The sequence below is a fragment of the Gymnoscopelus braueri genome (assembly GCF_963280865.1).
Source record: "Gymnoscopelus braueri genome assembly, chromosome: 7".
NCBI lineage: Eukaryota > Metazoa > Chordata > Actinopteri > Myctophiformes > Myctophidae > Gymnoscopelus > Gymnoscopelus braueri.
This window is the reverse complement of record NC_137608.1, coordinates 16,120,684-16,138,756: the sequence shown is the minus strand read 5'-3', so window position 1 is coordinate 16,138,756 and position 18,073 is coordinate 16,120,684. Positions and strand designations below refer to the sequence as shown.

The 18,073-nt window shown below is 41.7% G+C and overlaps 1 protein-coding gene across 2 annotated transcripts; it reads right to left on the bottom strand.

The window, feature by feature from the left end:
* Window positions 1-321: 321 nt before the first annotated feature.
* On the bottom strand, window positions 322-17,547 carry smad2 (SMAD family member 2). Of its 2 annotated transcripts, none has more exons than XM_080434211.1 (11): window positions 17,373-17,547; window positions 15,537-15,956; window positions 14,041-14,130; window positions 13,618-13,811; window positions 11,161-11,295; window positions 10,249-10,323; window positions 10,052-10,105; window positions 9,499-9,711; window positions 6,376-6,513; window positions 3,547-3,691; window positions 322-2,793 (listed from the first exon to the last, which is right to left on the bottom strand). In XM_080434211.1, the coding sequence occupies exons 2-11, from the start codon at window positions 15,770-15,772 to the stop codon at window positions 2,670-2,672; spliced, it is 1,404 nt and encodes a 467-aa protein (XP_080290337.1). In that variant the 5' UTR covers window positions 15,773-15,956; window positions 17,373-17,547; the 3' UTR covers window positions 322-2,669. The 2 variants fall into 2 exon arrangements, with proteins under 2 accessions (XP_080290337.1, XP_080290338.1); XM_080434212.1 differs by having other exon boundaries at window positions 10,261-10,323.
* Between the last annotated feature and the right edge of the window lie 526 nt (window positions 17,548-18,073).

Genomic DNA, 18,073 nt, shown 5'->3' with positions numbered 1-18,073 from the left:
ATACTTGGGCATTGTGGTGTAGGCTCGACGTCACTGGGTGATGCGGACGTCCATGCTTGGGCTTTCGGGTGCCGATGTCACATACAGATGTATGTTCATGTTCTGGTACCAGTGGTACACAGCTTCTGGTCCCCAAGCATTGGGGGGAAACCTAGAGGAATCCTTCGCTTTCATTTTTTATATACCGGAAAATATACGGGAATTAATTAAAAAGAAAAAAGATTAAAGAAAAGCAATTACTGGTCCTTTATCCCATTCCACTATTAATCTACGTGCATGCCTTAGGTACATTCTGTATTTAAAATGGACACAAAGCCAGAATCATCATGAGAATAAAAATCTTTATTAGTGTTTTATGAAGTCTGCATAATATGCCACACGCCTGAGAAGCTTATGGTCAGAAAAAAAAAACTGCTCTATCAATAACCGCCCTCTACTGGTAAAACAACTGCGACATCTACTGTACTGACTTGCTTTGCAAAAAGATTACTGTTAAATACACACATACTGTACTACTGTTATGTATATGTACGTCGTCTGGTCCACGTCAGATTTGTAATGCATTTTTTTTTCTTTTCACATTCATATGTTGTAGGCCAAAGATAAAAGAATGTAACACTGGACCCTAAACACATGGTTCAGTCCCCCAAAATCCAAACTCCACTAGGTGCACTTAAAGTACAATCACTAGTGCTGTAAGGTAAACAAATGTATTACATCAATATAAAGGAGGTTTGGGGAAGAAAAAAAAAGGGAAAAGAAAAAACAGATGTAAAAAACAAAAAAACACTTGCAACAGCCACGTAATGACGAGAATGGCATACTGCAAGCTAGTTTAAGTCTTTGTTTAACATACAGTATTTCATAGACAGGAACGAATACAATACACACATTTAAAACACAGGATGTCCCAGTGTGCAGACTCATTCGCTCTTCCTTTCTGGTATAAGATTCTGGAATACTGCCATGTTTCTGTAACATTTTAAAGCCAATTGTATCTGCTTCACCTTTACCCGCTTATCTAAGCACCAAAAGGCGTCAAGAGGTCAAATGAGCCGTTATTCCACTAACGTTTTTTTTTTTTTCTTTAAGTGAAGAGATGAATGACTATGAAAATTCTCACAACATGCCTCTGGAATCATTAAAACCATAGGAAGGAAAGCAGATTTGGGGTTACAGGCAAATCAACCATTTTGTGTACTTTAAATGCACCAGATTTATTTTTGAAAGATAAAAAGTAATAAGATAAAAAACAGGCTACATCATGTGGGGCAGTGATTTTTCTTACCAAGACAAAGGGCTTTCATTGGGAATTGGATTCAAGCTGAACCTTTTTGAGTAAAACAGGAATGATCCATGGTCTCCATGTCACTTTAAAAACAGCTGTGGTCTTGAAAATATTACTTTAATAAAAAGTGAAGGACAGAAAATCTTAAGTATATTTATATATAAAAATACATGAGAATACAAAAAAGTAGCAAAAGAAAGGGGATATAGGTTAAAAACAATATAGAATGAAATTCATCGATGCCTTCAATTTCTCCCGGTGAGAGACTTTTTTTTTTTTTTTTTTAAGACGCTTCACCTCGGAGAGCTCCAGGACTCCCAGTGTCGTGTCAAAAACTAAACGAAAAAGAAAAAAAAAATCCTTTCTAACAGCTTGATATTTTCTGGTCCCTGCCCAGTGCACCCAGCAAACCTAGGCCCAAGTCTCATTAGCTTCTAAATCCACTTTCTGTAAGGGGGTGCAAATCAAACCAACCTAGGACACGGAAGAGTGCCGTGTAATGACTAAGAAGTAAACTACAGCCAGGCCAATTATAGCGGTTCGTTTAGGGTTTTTGCTGATTCTTTTCTTGCCAACATTCCTATTTGTCCATTAAGAGGTGTGTCTTATAACGACACACGTCAAAGAGTTGAAAAAATAAAATAAAGGAGAGGGTGAGGGGTTGTTTGGGCAATGGGTGAAATCATTTTGGGAATTAATTTCGTAAATACAATGTGGCGTTGTCCCCTTAGAGGGGATCGGCCACCAAGGCCATCATTCTTAACCAAGCCAACTCCCCCCCAGACAAAAACATGGGTCCAAGTTTCCCAGAGAAAAGTAAACTTAGGTTCAGAACAATGGTTGGGGTGGACCAAAATAAATTTCATTTTAGCATTCAAGCTTGTGTTACTCATACAAGCAATATCCAATACTGAGAAACTATTCACAGATATTTTTGGTTATTTCCCCCTGCTTCCTGGACTAAAAACCAATATACATTTCATTTGTACCACAAATAGATCTAATATTAAGGATTTGGGGAAAAGCAATTTAACAAGGTGCATGACATAGATGGGTAACAAAGTGCCAAATTCTATACTGAAAAGTCTATGTATTGATGTGTATATGTGCGGGCGTGTGTGTGTGTGTGTGTGTGTGTGTGTGTGTGTGTGTGTGTGTGTGTGTGTGTGTGTGTGTTTGTGTGTGGGTCTCCATACGTATGCTTGAGAGTGTGAACGTGTAAAGTTAAAACTGGGAGTGGAACTGGGCCACAAATACTATGAAGTTATGTACAGAAATTCATTCTGTGGGGTTTCTATTTTTTCATGATAGGACTCACAAGTTTAAGAATTCATGATCTTTGTAAATAGGCTGACGTTGTTTGGGTAGTTCCTTAAGCCATTTAGGACATACTGGAACAGCGCACAGACGGGGAGCCCATCTGGGTCAGAACCTTGTCCAGCCACTGCAAGGGTCCATTCAAATGCAGCTCAATCCAGCAAGGAGTGCTTGTGACAGTCTGCCGCCTGAGAGACAAAAAGATAAAAAGTGTTGTTACTTCTGCAGCCTGTGTGCTCTGGTTCACACCATTCTTTGTTAAGCTGCTGGAGTGGATTTATCATTTTATTTCTTGAAGGAATGTTTTTGGGATTAAATGTTAACCCATTTAATCCGGGAACACATCTGTGTCACTTTAGATTTCTTTGGCAATTCAAAAATAGCAGATATACAAGCGTGGCACCCACAGATATACAAGCGTGGCACTCGTGTGCCGCGCTATGAGCTTGTAGATCTACTTATTTTTTTTTATGTGACAATTTGTGCAAATCTTTGAATATATATTCTACAAACTTTATATTATATATTCTAATATTATACTATATATTCTTTGTTGCTATATCAGAGGTGCTCCAACTTTTCCATGTCAAGGACCCCCAAAATGATATGTATTTGGCCACAGACCCCCATCTCAAAATATATGTTCCAGGGATCACCAGAAGCACAGATCGGAGTTTAAAATATTTGCTTTAAAACATATATATTCAAAGATTTGCACACATTTTCACGTTTTTTTCTCCAAAAATTGCACGTCTACAAGCTCATAGCTCTATGAGCTTGTATGCATCTGCTATTTTTGAATAACCAAATAAATCTAAAATGACACAGATGCGTTCCCAGTCTTAAAGGGTTAAACAACAAAATGCAGGGTCCATATGAATGATATCCAATCCATCATAGTGACAGAGAACTTAATGTTTGCTCAGCATTGCCATGCTCACCTGTACTCAGCTCCCCAGCCTTTGACGAAGCTCATACGGATTGTGCACATCCTGGTGAGCTGGTAGACAGCTTCAAAGCCCTGGTTGACTGACTGAGCCAGCAGAGCAGCAAACTCTTGGTTGTTGAAGATCTTCAAGTTACAACCTTAGGGAACAGGGGAGGGTCAGTGGGTCAGACATAGTTGTTGTGGGTTGTCCCAGTGACATTTCTTTATTGACATTTCTTTTTTGTTAAAATACTAGAGGTCCGCTAGCCGTGCACGGGGCTCTATTATTAGGCCTACGTCGTCTCCCCTTGAAATATCAAAATGCTCGCCCCAAAACACAGTCGCCCCGGGGCAAATCCGGCGGTATGACAGGCAAATCGGCAGTATATAGAATGGGGGGCGAGTGTGTTTTGGGGCGAGTTTTTATTTATTTCGTCATTTGTTTTCCGAGGCAACAACGGGGGAAATAGCAAAACGCTCGCCCCAAAACACAGTCGCCCCGGGGCAAATCCGGCGGTATTACAGGCAAATCGGCAGTATATAGAATGGGGGGCGAGTGTGTTTTGGGGCGATTTTTTTTTTATTGTCTCATTTGTTTTCCGAGGCGTACTTGTCCGCCCAGCCCAATACTTATGGAATACTTTGATTGCCGTAAGCAAGGAAATACTTCGTTGTGTTGTTACTTTTGGGTAAATGTATTTATTAAGTAGGCGTGTAATAAGCGGGATAATGGTGGTTAATCGCCCTGAAGGGCTTTAAATGTAAATAATGACCCCCATGCATTATCCCGTGCATAGTTTTGCGAGCGAACACCGCTGATTGCAATGGCCGCCGCTTCGTGTTGTTTCGGCTGTGGCCGTTGGCGTTCGGTTGTGCTGACGGTAAACGATGCGAAAGTGTTTCCCCGTCCGGTGTGGTCGTAATGTGGTGAGTAGAATTAATTATGTTGCGGGGTGGAAAATGTGTAGTGAGCAATGAGAAGTGCCCTACGCCACCCGTAAATTCAGCGTGCACGTTGTGGCTGGTGTTGTGGTGAGATGTCAGATGTAGTTGTTGTGTTTAGTCGAAATCAATGCTGTGGGTATGGCGTCAGCAGGCGAGAGGTCAATATGTATATACTATCAGTGCTTTAAATAACTTCATTACCGCCGTCAACCAGCAGGTGTCCTACTTGGCACTCCTGACAATTGGTTATTGCGAACGCGGAAGGAGGCGCCGACCAAGTGGAGCTTACTATATCACCGTGCTTGGGTTGTGTGTGTGTCTGTCCCTTATTTATGGTCTGTCCGTGTGTGTTCACGCTCTCATTGGCTCGCGCCCCCATGTGACTCGAAACTCCGTGCTGAAATGCCAGCAGCTGCACTGCCTGTATACAGCCGGCAGAGTGCACTACTACAGTGTGGTTGAAATATAGCAGCCACAGTCAATCTGCGTTCGCTTCCAGCGTTCGCGCGTCTTACTTGTATGAGTAGACAGACAATCTTATACTACATGTAAGAAAGGGTGGATTTTGTGTGCATGTCCAGAATAAGGATGGGTATCGAAATTCAATTTCTTGGCACCAAAATGAAAGCATCAGTACTACTCTGTATCGAGAGGGGCATCCAAACCATTTGCACTGATTTTTTAAATATATATGCACATTTATTTCCTGTGTTTGTACTCAAATCGGAAAAAGTTATAGTAGTTCTGAAACCGGTATTTGATTTTTTTTTTTAATTATTATTATTTTAAACAATACCCAGCCCTTCCAGAACACTTCTCCTGGCAGACCAGTTGTCCAACTGTCTCCAAACTTGGCCAAAAAATAAAAGATCTGGTCTTTGAACCGCATACTTTTGTTACTTTTAGCTTTGTCAGCAATTGTTCAGTCTACATGAATATTATTTTTTTGCCACTAGGGTGCCCAGAGCCATTGAGAAGTTTTGCCATCTCTGTTCACTCCATCGGCCCACAAATGTAGCACTTCTGACCCCTCATTGATGCAACTCTTCCATCTCAATGGCTCTGGAATTGTATACACCACTTGCCTGTATCCAGACCATAGACTCCGCCCACTCTGGACTGCTGCTTCAGTCTCATCAGGCTAAAACATTGCTTTATTTTCATCAATGTCTGACATACATTAATATAATGCATCTTGGACATTTTATCACTGAGGCGACAGAGCCTTCTTTCTTCTCCTACTCTCATTACCTGAGAAGTCAAATGACTCCTTTATGACTGGCCAGGGCCGGATTAACCCTCCGTGGTGCTCGGGCTTCGAACCGTTTTGTCTTATTAGTATTGTTACGCTTGATGGCCAAGCAAGTTGTCTGACACAAGTTAATGTGTGGAATGATTTAATTCCAAAAATGCCAATGGCCAATCTGCCTTTGGGGACAAACTGCTGCTCACGCTCAATAAAGTAATTGCAAGGATTCGGTTTCAGGCATTCATGTTTACCGTTATGTTATCATTATTTCTGTTAGGCTATTTTGCACATTCATTTTCTTTACATCCCCATCATGAATAACACACTTTCTGTAGACACAGCCACTTAGACATTATGGAGCTGTAATGTAAAATTGAAGGAAATATAATAATGTTAAACAGAACATGATTGCACCAATTATCATAACATTTTAATTGCAAAAAAAGAAATTCCCATGCCCCCCTAGATAGGTGCAAAATGCCAGTTTGCCTACTATAAAATCTAGCGACCACAACACTAAGATTCTAAATGTAAATATATGGGGGACAGAACAACTGCAGTGGCTGCAACAAAGTCACCACCTAAGCCAAATAGTGAGCCAGAGAAATGCTATTCAGTGATTGTTATGTCAACTTTTCCACCGGTTACCTGGAGGTATTTTGCAGACTGTTGCAGGGTGCCATCCATACCGCTGGTTGCAGTTTGGACTCTGGACAAAGATGGCGCTATCGCTCAGACATTCAGCAAATACTTCCCCGCCAATGTAATAAAGCCTTACTCCTCTTCCTGTGAACAAAAACAGAAATACACATCACATTCCTGTTCCATACAAAAGTTATGCAAACCTTTTTAATAAATGTTTTTACCCTCCTGTTTTCTTAACACTTAACCGTTACGAAAACAAGAAGTCCTGTCCGCTGCCTGGAGTATACAAATAATATAAGACATTTATTTGAGGCGATATTTCAAACAAACTTACTTCAACATCCAATAGTCTAATGATAATTAGTTAGGTTAAAGTAACCGTGTATCATCGCATTTTGTATCCTTTGTGTGGAATTGACTTGTGAGCCTAGTAGCATTCTTCCAAATCCATCTTTATTTAATCGATTAGTTTAATTAACTTCTTCAGGGTCTTCAATGTTTTTCAGGCCATGGACCCCTTAGTTGAGAGCGAGCCTTCCATGCATCTTGATAAGAGGCTTTCAAAGCTAGCTCACCAAATTTAGCTGATCGTCTCATCAATATCTGTTGCCCTTTGAGATTACTTGAAACTAGCTTGGAAGTATTCCACAAGTTTTTAGTCCCTATGGGTTGCCTCCAAAAGATGCTGCAGCTTTGATGGCTTCATAGATTCATTTGACAGCACTATTGTCAACAATACACTGCTGTGTGTAAATGAAATGTTTTTTATTTGTTTACACTAATGTTCACTTTGTTTATGCTAATATGTCGGATTCATGTTAATGTGTATATTCACACATGTAATTTTTTGGAGTGAAACCCCCTCCCCGCAAAAAAAAAACGTTCCCATCACAAAGACACACTCTATAGTAACTCGGAGGACCCCTAGGGATCCCGGACCCCCTGTTGAAGATCCATGGCTGAGAACAATACTCCTATGGTGTGTTTTGCAAATCATACAGTAGTGTAGGCTAGTACACATAGGCTTGTGAAACTATCTCAGACTGACATTACTTGGTTACTACTTTAAGTTTTGCAATCTATGGGTAGAAACTAATGACAAAAAGTAAAAAGAGAAGTATGTCCATGTCCAAAAAGTGAGGAAATAATCATCAAAAGACTTTGAATGATTACTTACTACATAATAGTTAAAATAAATAAACGGAATGCATGTACATGTACAATACAAGGACTAACTTAATCCTAAAAGTAGTAATTCACAAAGTGCTGCGTGTGCAAAATTATTGGATATCTAAAAGATTCACGAGATTTAATCGGACAAATAATGGATGTTTCAGAATGCCCCACATGAAAAACCACTTAAGTGGACTCTCATAATAAATAATTTAACATCCGAGCTTTTATTTTACTAGAGGTTCGGGCCCTCACATCTAGAGCCCATATATGGAGCTGACTGATTTGTTTGCGCCTGATGCCGTGACAACTACGTCACACCACCAATCCGACCAATATGTCTGAGTCATAGTGTATGGGGCTTTGTCAGAGTACCCGATGTACCAGTCAGACTGTGTCCCTTTTGTGCTCATATATGGAGATCTCTGCATCTGTCTGTTCCTGATGTCATTAATATATGGCCAAACCCTGTATACTGGCATGCCCATATATGGGCATATTGGGTGGATTGGTGGTTCTGGAAAACTGGATATCCATATATGCCTTTTGCCTAAAATATGGACATATCGGTCGGATCGGCGGTTCTGGACAACCACTAATCTGAACGACTCGGCAGCAGGCTCCGCACTCCCTTCGAGTCATTGCCACTGCGTGCGCCGAGTTTGACGTTGGTCGGTCCCATATGCACGTGACCATATATGGGCATAGTGGTCGGATCAGTGGACTCAAGACAACCGGATCTCCATATATGCCTATATACGGGTTATATATGGTTATGTCTGAGTCATAGTGACATGCATATACATGGGCGTATTAGTTTTGTTTATGGTTATGTCTGAGTCAGAGTGACGTGGCCGTGGTCCTGCCTACATATGGGCGCATTGGGTTTGTTTATGGTTATGTCTGAGTCAGAGTGACTCAGACATAACCGTGGTCCGCCCGCCGGCCCAATTTTAATATAGGAAGAAGATTCCAGTGAGCATTTTGCTTGATGTAATGAACCAAATTCCTCTTGCAACATTAAAGCAAAATGTTGCTGGACAGCTCATGCCAGTGTTACACATGTTGATGGGATTTCATGCAGCCTTTGCTTCTGATGAAAGCTGAAATTGCAAAGCAGTGACCACTAGAGTCACCAACTTCGGTAAGGCACCAAGTTTGGCATAACTAACAACAAATAGAATTTGCAGAAATGAAACTTTGGTCACGTTATATTCCTAACTCGTGACTGTGCTTAACAAAGCCAGGCAAGTTCAATTAGGAACTGTGTTTCTTTCTGTGTAAGAGAGATGCACTATATATTCACTTTATGTTAGTTGCGGGGGGGGGGGGGGGGGGGGGGGGAGAGACTATTGTGTGGACTAAATAGCCCACACAATATTTCTGAACGTAAAGACTGGCAGTCCACATCTGGCTTTGAGTTAGAGATGTACTAATCCAATTTGTATCCTTCCCAATACCGAGTACCGATCCAATACCAGTGTGCAATTTAAACAAATAGGACAGTGGTTCTAAAAGTGGGGTCCAGGGACCATCTGGGTTCCTTGAGGGGGTTCCAAATGAACCCTTACAGATATGTAACTCTGAGAGTAAGTTTGTACACTCTCAAGAGTTATGGGGGTCCTTGAAATTAAAAGGTTTGAGAACCACTGATCTAGGAATAAATGGAAAATGCCATTAATAATTGTTTATGTGCAGCTACAAATTATAATGTAAATAGTTCAGAAAGAGTATAAACCAGTTGTGCAACATCAACTGAAGCAATCAAAATATGACTGTAAATGAAATATCATCATGTTATAAATGACGTGGTGTCAGAATGGCATACTAGCCGATACCAATACCAGCATTATAGGCGTCAGCTTTTCCGATACTGGTATCGGTATTGCAACAACTCTACTTTTGAGTATCACATACGCCCAATGGCCCCGGAGTTGTTTTCTACTTCAGTACCTATGTGCCTCCGGGTCATCTCCACGGTGGCATTACGGTTGACGTTGGACAGCAGGCCGAGGCAGAAGCGCTCCGAGTTGGAGGGGTCTGTGAAGCCATCCACCGTCAGTGAGGGCTGTGAGGCGTGGAAGGTCTCTCCCACACGCTGGTTCAGCTCGTAATAGGCTATTGAGCACCAGAAGGCTGGCTCAGAATAGGTCACCGGCTGTAGGTCTGAAACGGGATATTATACAAGTTCAGATCGTTCCTTTGGATTAAACTTTCCCCCCCCCCATTGCATTATCAATTTTGTTTTCCACTATTACAGACGATTATCATATTGATAATACTGCCAAGATTTCACTTTAACACTCGCAGTTAGTCAACACATTAATGCAAAAACAATGTCAACATGTGGTTCCATCAATTTATCAAGACTGAATGACAATTAGTCCTCATTCATTTTTAACATCAAACAATATATCTTGAATATCATGCAAAATAAGTGGGATTAGCTCAGCTCTCTGTCTGCAGTAGAGTTAGACTTATAATGAGCCAACTGTGCATATCTTACCCATGCTGTGATTAACAGGGGACAAGGTGCTGGGGGACAGCTCTGCTGGAGAACCTGAAAGGGACAGGATACAGGAAGTTAACCATTTGAGCTGATTTATAGAGGATGCTTTACTATGAGTCTTGACTTGGAGAAAGAAAGTCTGAAAGGCAATGGGAATAACAAGAAACCGACAGGGAGTGTCTAGTCTAGGGTACCTGTTTCCATACTTTGATTCATCTGTTGATCGCTTGCCTCCCCATCCTCACTGATGTAGCCAGGTGGCGGGGTTTCTAGAGGACAAACACAACAACTTATTCACTGTGGCATCACTGTAACATAATAAAAGTATAAATGAAGAACATGGTTATTGAACTCCTTGTTATTAGGGATGGGACTTAAGGGATAGTTCACCCGAAGAATTAATTTTTTTCTATTGATTAGTCACCCCATGGAGACTTGAATTCATGGATATTTTTTTGTTTTAATAATTTGATGGCCAGCAGACCGGTAGGCAGCGGTTCCAATAGGAGACACGGTCATCAAATTATTGGCTTAGGAATGTGATAAAAACATAACCATGAATAATATCCATGAATTCAAGTCTTCATGGGGTGACTAATCGATAGGGAAGAAAATGGCATTTTGGGGGGGAACTATCTCTTTAAGTACTAACCAACTAGTCTAAAAACAAAGATTACAAACAAATATTTCCATGCTGAGCCCCATTTATCCTCCATGGCCCCAACATACTTCCATCTCAGATAACCATGCATCACCGTCGTGCTCCTCTGCTGCCATATAAGCTCCACTTAGCAGATTTCGCAGCAGACTGTAGTCTTTAAAGACTTCAATGCAAAGTGCCCCCATACTTTAGACAATTTGGGACACGCACATTTCAGTTGCTGCCGTCTCCACCATCTACTGTATGTGGTCATCATTTTTACCCTTTTCTCTCCTCCCAATTTAGTCGCTATGCCAATTAACCCTCGAACCCTAAATACCTAGACAGGTACTTTAGCCTTGTGCCACCCAAACACCCACGCAATTCTTCTCTTCTAGTGCATCACCCAACCTTTAATGCGATTAGTCATAAAATCATCCTAAACCCCGGATGAAATTGGACTAACCTGGTATGTAGTTGTTAGGAGGTTCAATTCCTGCAGGAAAGTTTGTGTTCTCAGGTATGGAATGAGTGTAGTCATCAAGCGGTGGTAGCTCTGTCAGAACTTCCGAGTGTCTTGGCACAAGAACGGGAGGCAGCACTGCAGAATCAAATACAGAGAAAAGTTGAAATTACATTTTAAGCCGTTATGGGACACCAGTATGCAGAGTGGCATACGATTAGCTCAATAGAACAAGCTACTAAATTACCAATATTACAAACAAGCAACAGTAAGAACATCAAGGTGAAGAACCACAGTGCCGCTAATGTACAGTAACTGTTACACATCTTCCTATGACCCAACAATGATTACCAATTACACCAAATTACTTTTCAAGCAATTTGACTGTGAGACAATTTTCCCATGTCGGAATAAAAGCACAGGAGTTCTGCTAGATTTGTTTAACATGCTTTCGTCATCTCTAGTCGATTGTTAAGTGTAAGGTAAGGTTGTCATGAAGCTCATTCTGAGCGGTAGTAAGTCATGCATTTTCTCATCTCGGGGTTCCACTCAAATCAAGCATGTTTAATTTCATTCAAGTCTTTAGTCGTGGTTCATGTGAGGTTCAATAACGTGTCGTGAGTATTGTCAACCACCAATGGGTGTTGTTGTGCACTCTCTCCAGCACCACATAGGAGCCAGCAAACATGATATTTTCTGTGTAACACACAGCCAACAAGCAATAGTCATGCCCTTTTGCTACACAGCAAAATCTGGAGTGTTAATTTAACAATGAAAGTGCAAAAATGTATGCTTTCCCATCCACCTTTACACTTTCAGAGCTCAATTATGACTCTGTATTTTAGTGTGTACATACAATACTAAAGGCCAGCCCACACTAGACACGTTAACTTGCCTGTAGTGTAGATATAAGAGGGTGTAAGACCTTTTTTTTTTGTCTTCTAGTGGGTGATAGATGTGAAAAGGTTGTCAGACGACGTTAATCTTTAAAGTCTTCAAGTGTATGGTAGATGTGAGAGGGTGTCAGGCGCTAGTCTTTAAAGTCTTCTATTGTATGGTAAGATGTGAAAGGAGGCTCAGACAAGGTTCAAAGTCTTCTATGCGGTAGGCATAATGTTTAGCAAGATTATGTGGCGACATTGTTTTATTCAATGAACAACAAGTCATTAAGTTAAGCATTTTAAGAGCACAACGTAGATGGACAACAGAGTACAACAAGATGCCATACAAAAAGAGAACCAAGTATCGCAACAGCTTGTATAATTTCTATATCGTGCTATGTAATTATGAGCACAGATGAAGGGTTGCCACAGGACAAGGAGGTGTTCATGTGAGTAAAGTTTATGATTATGGTTGCAGTTGCTGCGAGAGGTCTCTCGTGGGGGAGAGACAGAATGCTGCTTTAGAGTACCTATGAACATCCTTATGAAGCCATGTACGGAACAGCTAACATTCAACACTTCAGGCTAATGAGGTTCAGCTTTTGGACCTGGATCACAATCATTACAGGCAACTTAACACCTGACCCAAAATATATTCTTGCGATCCTATAACAATAATTTGCCATTTCACATGAAACAGGACTGCTGACTTCCCTCTATGTGATACTGGGTGGTAAACAACAGGGTGTTTCAACCAGCAGGTAACATACGTTTACAATTTACATCATTTAGAACTATGGCTACAATCAGCCACTGTGAGACGTTTTGAGGAGACAGAAAGAGAGAAGCAGAAAAAGATGTACAGAACCTCTTTTTCCCCCTTCCCATCAAAATGTCTACCATAAAATACAACCACCATTTGATATTATTTACGATCTGTGTTAATTCAACTCAGCGAGTACAAGTGGAACCAAATGGACCCTTCCACTTGTACACTATCAGAGTTACAGACCCAGAAGGGTTCATTTTGTTCCTAACCATCAATCATTTAGCTGGGAAACCCCTCAAGGAACCCTGGGGCTCCCCAGACACCACACTGAATGCCATAAAACACCACTTTAAAGGTACAATCCGTTCGTTTTGTGTCTCTCCTCCTGACAGATAGGAAATTGCAACTATGTCCGAACTACGATAAAAATGGGAGCGAAACTAGCATCCAATTTGGTGTGCCGCCTGCATCAAATAACTTTACTGACATTGTCAACCACTAGGTGTTTTACCCAACACCAGGGTCTGACTTTCTCAATAGAAGAGTAGGGAGATCACCTCCAACCAACTGCAGATGTGTTAGGTAGTGTATTGTATTGACATGCTCTACCATACAGATTAGTTAAAATAACATTTTATTCACTAAAATAGGTCCCGATTTGTCGCTATAAGCCATCATATGCACCATCCTGCGGGGGGGACAAACGTTCTGGTGCTTGTTAATGGCGTAGTGGTTCCGTTACTCACTTCCAGAACCACACAAATCCTTGCAGGTCTACAAGACAACAACCAAAAGTATATGGCAGCTCACCTGGGGTCTCCACCCTCTGGTAGTGGTAAGGATTGATGCACACCTCATCCTTCTTGAGGTGGAAGGCGTATTCACAGGCCTCAATGGCGCGTAGCTCATGGTGGCTGTGCAGGTCAGGCCATCGCCACAGGCGGCAGTAGATGACATGGGGAAGCCCCTTCCTGTGGGAGACCTGCAGGCGCCCGTCCAGGGATCTGATCGGATAGCAACCAGAAAGCGGTGGTGAGAGATTTGGGGAGGCAAACAGGGAGCGAAATGTTGGATAAGATGTATGAAGTGGCCAGATTAGTCGAATAGGCGGGGTGACGAGAATGAGAAGCAAAAAACGTTCTCATGTTCCCCTCACCCAACACCGCAAAATGACAACTTTCCCACATCAAAGTTGTATGCAACACCATACAATAGGTTGAGGAGGATAGTCACCTGGTTTGGTCAGGGTAGCTGTATAGGCCTGAGGTATCCCACTGTTCTATCGTATTTGGAGTACTCAGTCCCCATATTTCAGAGCAATTGCTGTGCACAGAGAAAACAACAAAAACAAAACAAAAAAACAAATGATAAACATGGGACATGGATCATTCAGAAGTATATCAGTATGGGTAATGTGAACATTAAAAGGCCTCTTTTATTAGAGTCTCAGGAAGAAAAAGACATCAAATTCATTTTCATCTGAGAAATGAAGGATGGGATACTTCAAATAAGAGAAGCCTTTTTTTGACAGAATTAAGGAGGGGAGAAAAAAAAACATAAAATGGCATTCAATAACACACAATGAGACTGTTGGTGAGACAAAGAACATTCTTAAACAATTGTGGCATTGTATTTAAATACAATTCTTTTTACTACAGCCGTGTATGTCGGTGAACTTATCTGGAGACGTTCAAACAAACACTGAAGACACTCAAAGGGATAAAAGAAAGGGGGCAACCTTGGAAAGAAACTACCTTTCCGTTTTCCAGCATTCTCAAAACTTCACAAGAAAATGGTCGGAAAACAAAAAACAAAAAAAATGGAATGAAGACGAATGACGTAAGAGTTGCTTCTGAAGACCAGCACAATAATAGACTGCATTGGTAACGCAAAAAACTATAGCATGTAATTTGCCTTATTAACTGAAGTGGGATCTCAACTACCCTTCAAAACCACATTATCTTCAGTTCCTGACAGCATAGCAAACTATGTTGCAAGATTTTAGTTTTTGTTTATAATACAACCGTACTTCTAAATGACAGCCGGTTACCTGCAAAGCTGCTAGATGAACTCAACAGTCGCAAACAAAAATTTGGCGGGTTGTAAGCCATCATTTCTGTACAAAAACAGGAGAACTCTCAGGCGATAACGGCCAGGCGACTATCTATAGACATCCAAACAACTGACGTGGTTGTTGGCAGCTCATCAGTGAAGAACGATACTGTTAACACACCATGTTCCCAGAGAACATGAGTCTAGGGCATCAAGGCTGACTGGCTGATAACATCCTCACTGATACGTTGTAATGTCTGCCACCCATGAAATGAATATACATCAGCTTAACTGTCAGCACTGTGATTTTTCAGTTTTTGTTTCCAGTTTTTAATTCCCAACTTCTTATTTATTCCCAACGGGACACCGATCTTTCCCCATGGATCACATACTTGAATAACTAAATAATATCTTCACACCGATTTCACAATCTGAGCAGCTGTGGAAAACTGGGTCTGGAAATCAAAGTGCTCTGTGCTTTGGCATTCCATGCTTCTGAACTATGTCTCAAACAAGAATGTTACTTTGCATAAACATGTGAAACACAGGTGAATCAAGTGCTAGACCAACGTGTTGGCAGTTGTTTCTGAGTATCTAACATGAGCAGCTCCTGATGTGCATAAAACAAAACGTTCTAGTCCTCAACTTGACCATTACTCCACCACCGTGCGGCCTACCTGGGGATGGTGACACACTTGGTGTTACAGTTCTGTGTGGTGATGGCTTTCTCCAGCTCATCAAGCTGGCCAGTCTTCTTCAGCTTCTTCACCAGGCTCTTCACTGCCTTTTCACACCACTTCTCCTCTTGGCCGTTCGTCTCTCCTCCGCCTGCTCCACCCGGCCCACTGGCAGACTTCTTCCAGCCCAGCAGCCTCTTTACCACCGGCGGAGTGAAGGGCAGGATGGAGGACATCTTGGTCGGGAGGGTAGCCGAGGCTCTCTTCAGCCTGAGAGCTCAGAACACACTCGCACACACAGAAGCAGAGGGGACCTGGAGGAGGCACAGATTTGGGCCCTTGCTCTGGGGTGGCCCCACTCTACTGACCCAAGGAGTCACAGGTTGGAAGCCAGGGCAAGCAGTTTTAAGACAGAGAAACCTTTGGAGAAAATCAAAACACATAAAAAGCATAGAATTACAAACAAATTCACAGTTCATAGCAGTCATCATAGCAGACATGCTGCCAAGTTCAACATCACAATAATAAACACACATGAAAAAAGGAATGCGAATTATTTTTCTAATGCTGAAGAAAAATAGTAGTATTGATTTGCCCACTGTAAACGTTTCATAAGACTTGTGTGTTATGGAAACAAACTTGAGCATTCGGCAGTTGAACGAGCAGACAGACAGTCCACTTTCCTGTCACAAATTATAACGTTTAACGTGTAGCTTTACATGGCAAAACTTACGAAGTTGACCAACACAACAGGGTGTGCCTGAGTGTGTTGTTGTTGCATTCGTGAATAATACAGGAAAAACAAAACATCATTATAAGCCATCAATTAGCTGCAGTGAGAATTATAGCTCGTAATGGAAATCAATCGGAATTGATTTGATTCACAGGAGTATTTATGACAGCTAACAGTTACAGTAGCTATAATAGCTTCGTACTCTGTGTGTGTGTGTGTGTGTGTGTGTGTGTGTGTGTGTGTGTGTGTGTGTGTGTGTGTGTGTGTGTGTGAGTGAGCTGCAGGGCCGGCTATTAGGGCTCCCAATATACTTCGTTGCGCGTGTGGTGTCGCGCACCAAATATATAGCAGATCTACAAGCTCACAACGTATCGCGCTGCGACGCGTTGCGAGCTTGTAGATCTGCTATATATTCGGGTGCGCGACACCACACGCGCAACCACGTATATCGACTCCGGGTTGTAGAGGGGGGGCCTTGCTTTGCTTTCACTAGCTACAGCCGCTTTGCATTGTCAATACAGTTGCAGAATAAACGCCGAAATGTTTTTAATTTCTACATGACCTATAAAATCACAATCATTAAAAAGCTATAAAACAATATCCCCGAGTGGGCTTGCGGGGGGGGTCCCTCTATCTTCTCCAGGCCAGCTAGCCTAACGTTAGCCCGTTAGCTTGTTATCAGAAATCCTTTTGTTGTGATCCCAGGGAAAAAAAAAAAAAAACTGCTTTGCGCAACAATCAAGTGGCTCGCGCTACTTGGAGGCTAACCTAACGTTAGCTGAGCAAAAACAAAAAGTCAGCTTCACCACTATCATTATTACACAAGGAAACCGATTATTTAAACATCTTACAAATCAGCTAGTTCCGTGTCAGGAACACCCTTTAGACGTTTAAAAGTGTCTCTGAAACAAACGCGCGCCTCCTAAAAAAGGACAGAAAACCAGGTTCACATCTTGAACTGTTCCACAAAAACTGAGTCTCCCGTCGCTAGCTGCTATGCTAGCTGCTATGTTAGCTAGCTGCTAGCCTGCTAATGCTAACACACACACAAAACAACACGCACCAAAGTCGTGAAAACAACCCGACAGCGTTGCAATAGTTACCCCAGTTATTAGCCTCCCGAATTCCACTTTTCGCAGGAAAAGACGTGCACAGCAGCTCAACAGACGCCCTGTTTCTGGCATAAAGATATAATGAACGGTTTTCTAATGGCAGCAGGAATTATTTGACAAGGAGGCTTGTTGGGCTTTTCTCTGAAGCTGCTACTGTTGCTACTAGTTAGCCTCGTTAGCAGCGTTGCCAGGTTCTGAAAGATAGACAAGCAACCAGGTCTATGAAAACAAGCCAAAAAGAAGCAACTATGGGTTACATGAGCACTTTAAACCTATATGCATCGGCTATTATGTGAAACATTTGGAATATCTTTGAAACATTTTAACAACACAAATCTTGTATGGGGGATACATATTCATATTCATTTTGGGGTCCTTGACATGAAAATGTTTGAGAACCACTGGTTTAAACAACATTAGGTATTAAGTCCCAAAGAAATGCAACCCGCAACAACCAATATTTACAAGCGACATGACAGAAAAACAAGCACAAAGTCGCTTATAATAAACGGACATGGCAACCTTACTCGTTAGGTAGACCCGGAACCAAACACTCAGATAAACATGCTGGGCGACATCACAGAATATGAGTCCCGCCCTTACTCTAAAATGATTGGACAAACCGAAGCAGAACTACGAAGTGGGACGCACGGGATTGGTCTGTTTTCGTGACAATCCATGATGTTTATTTG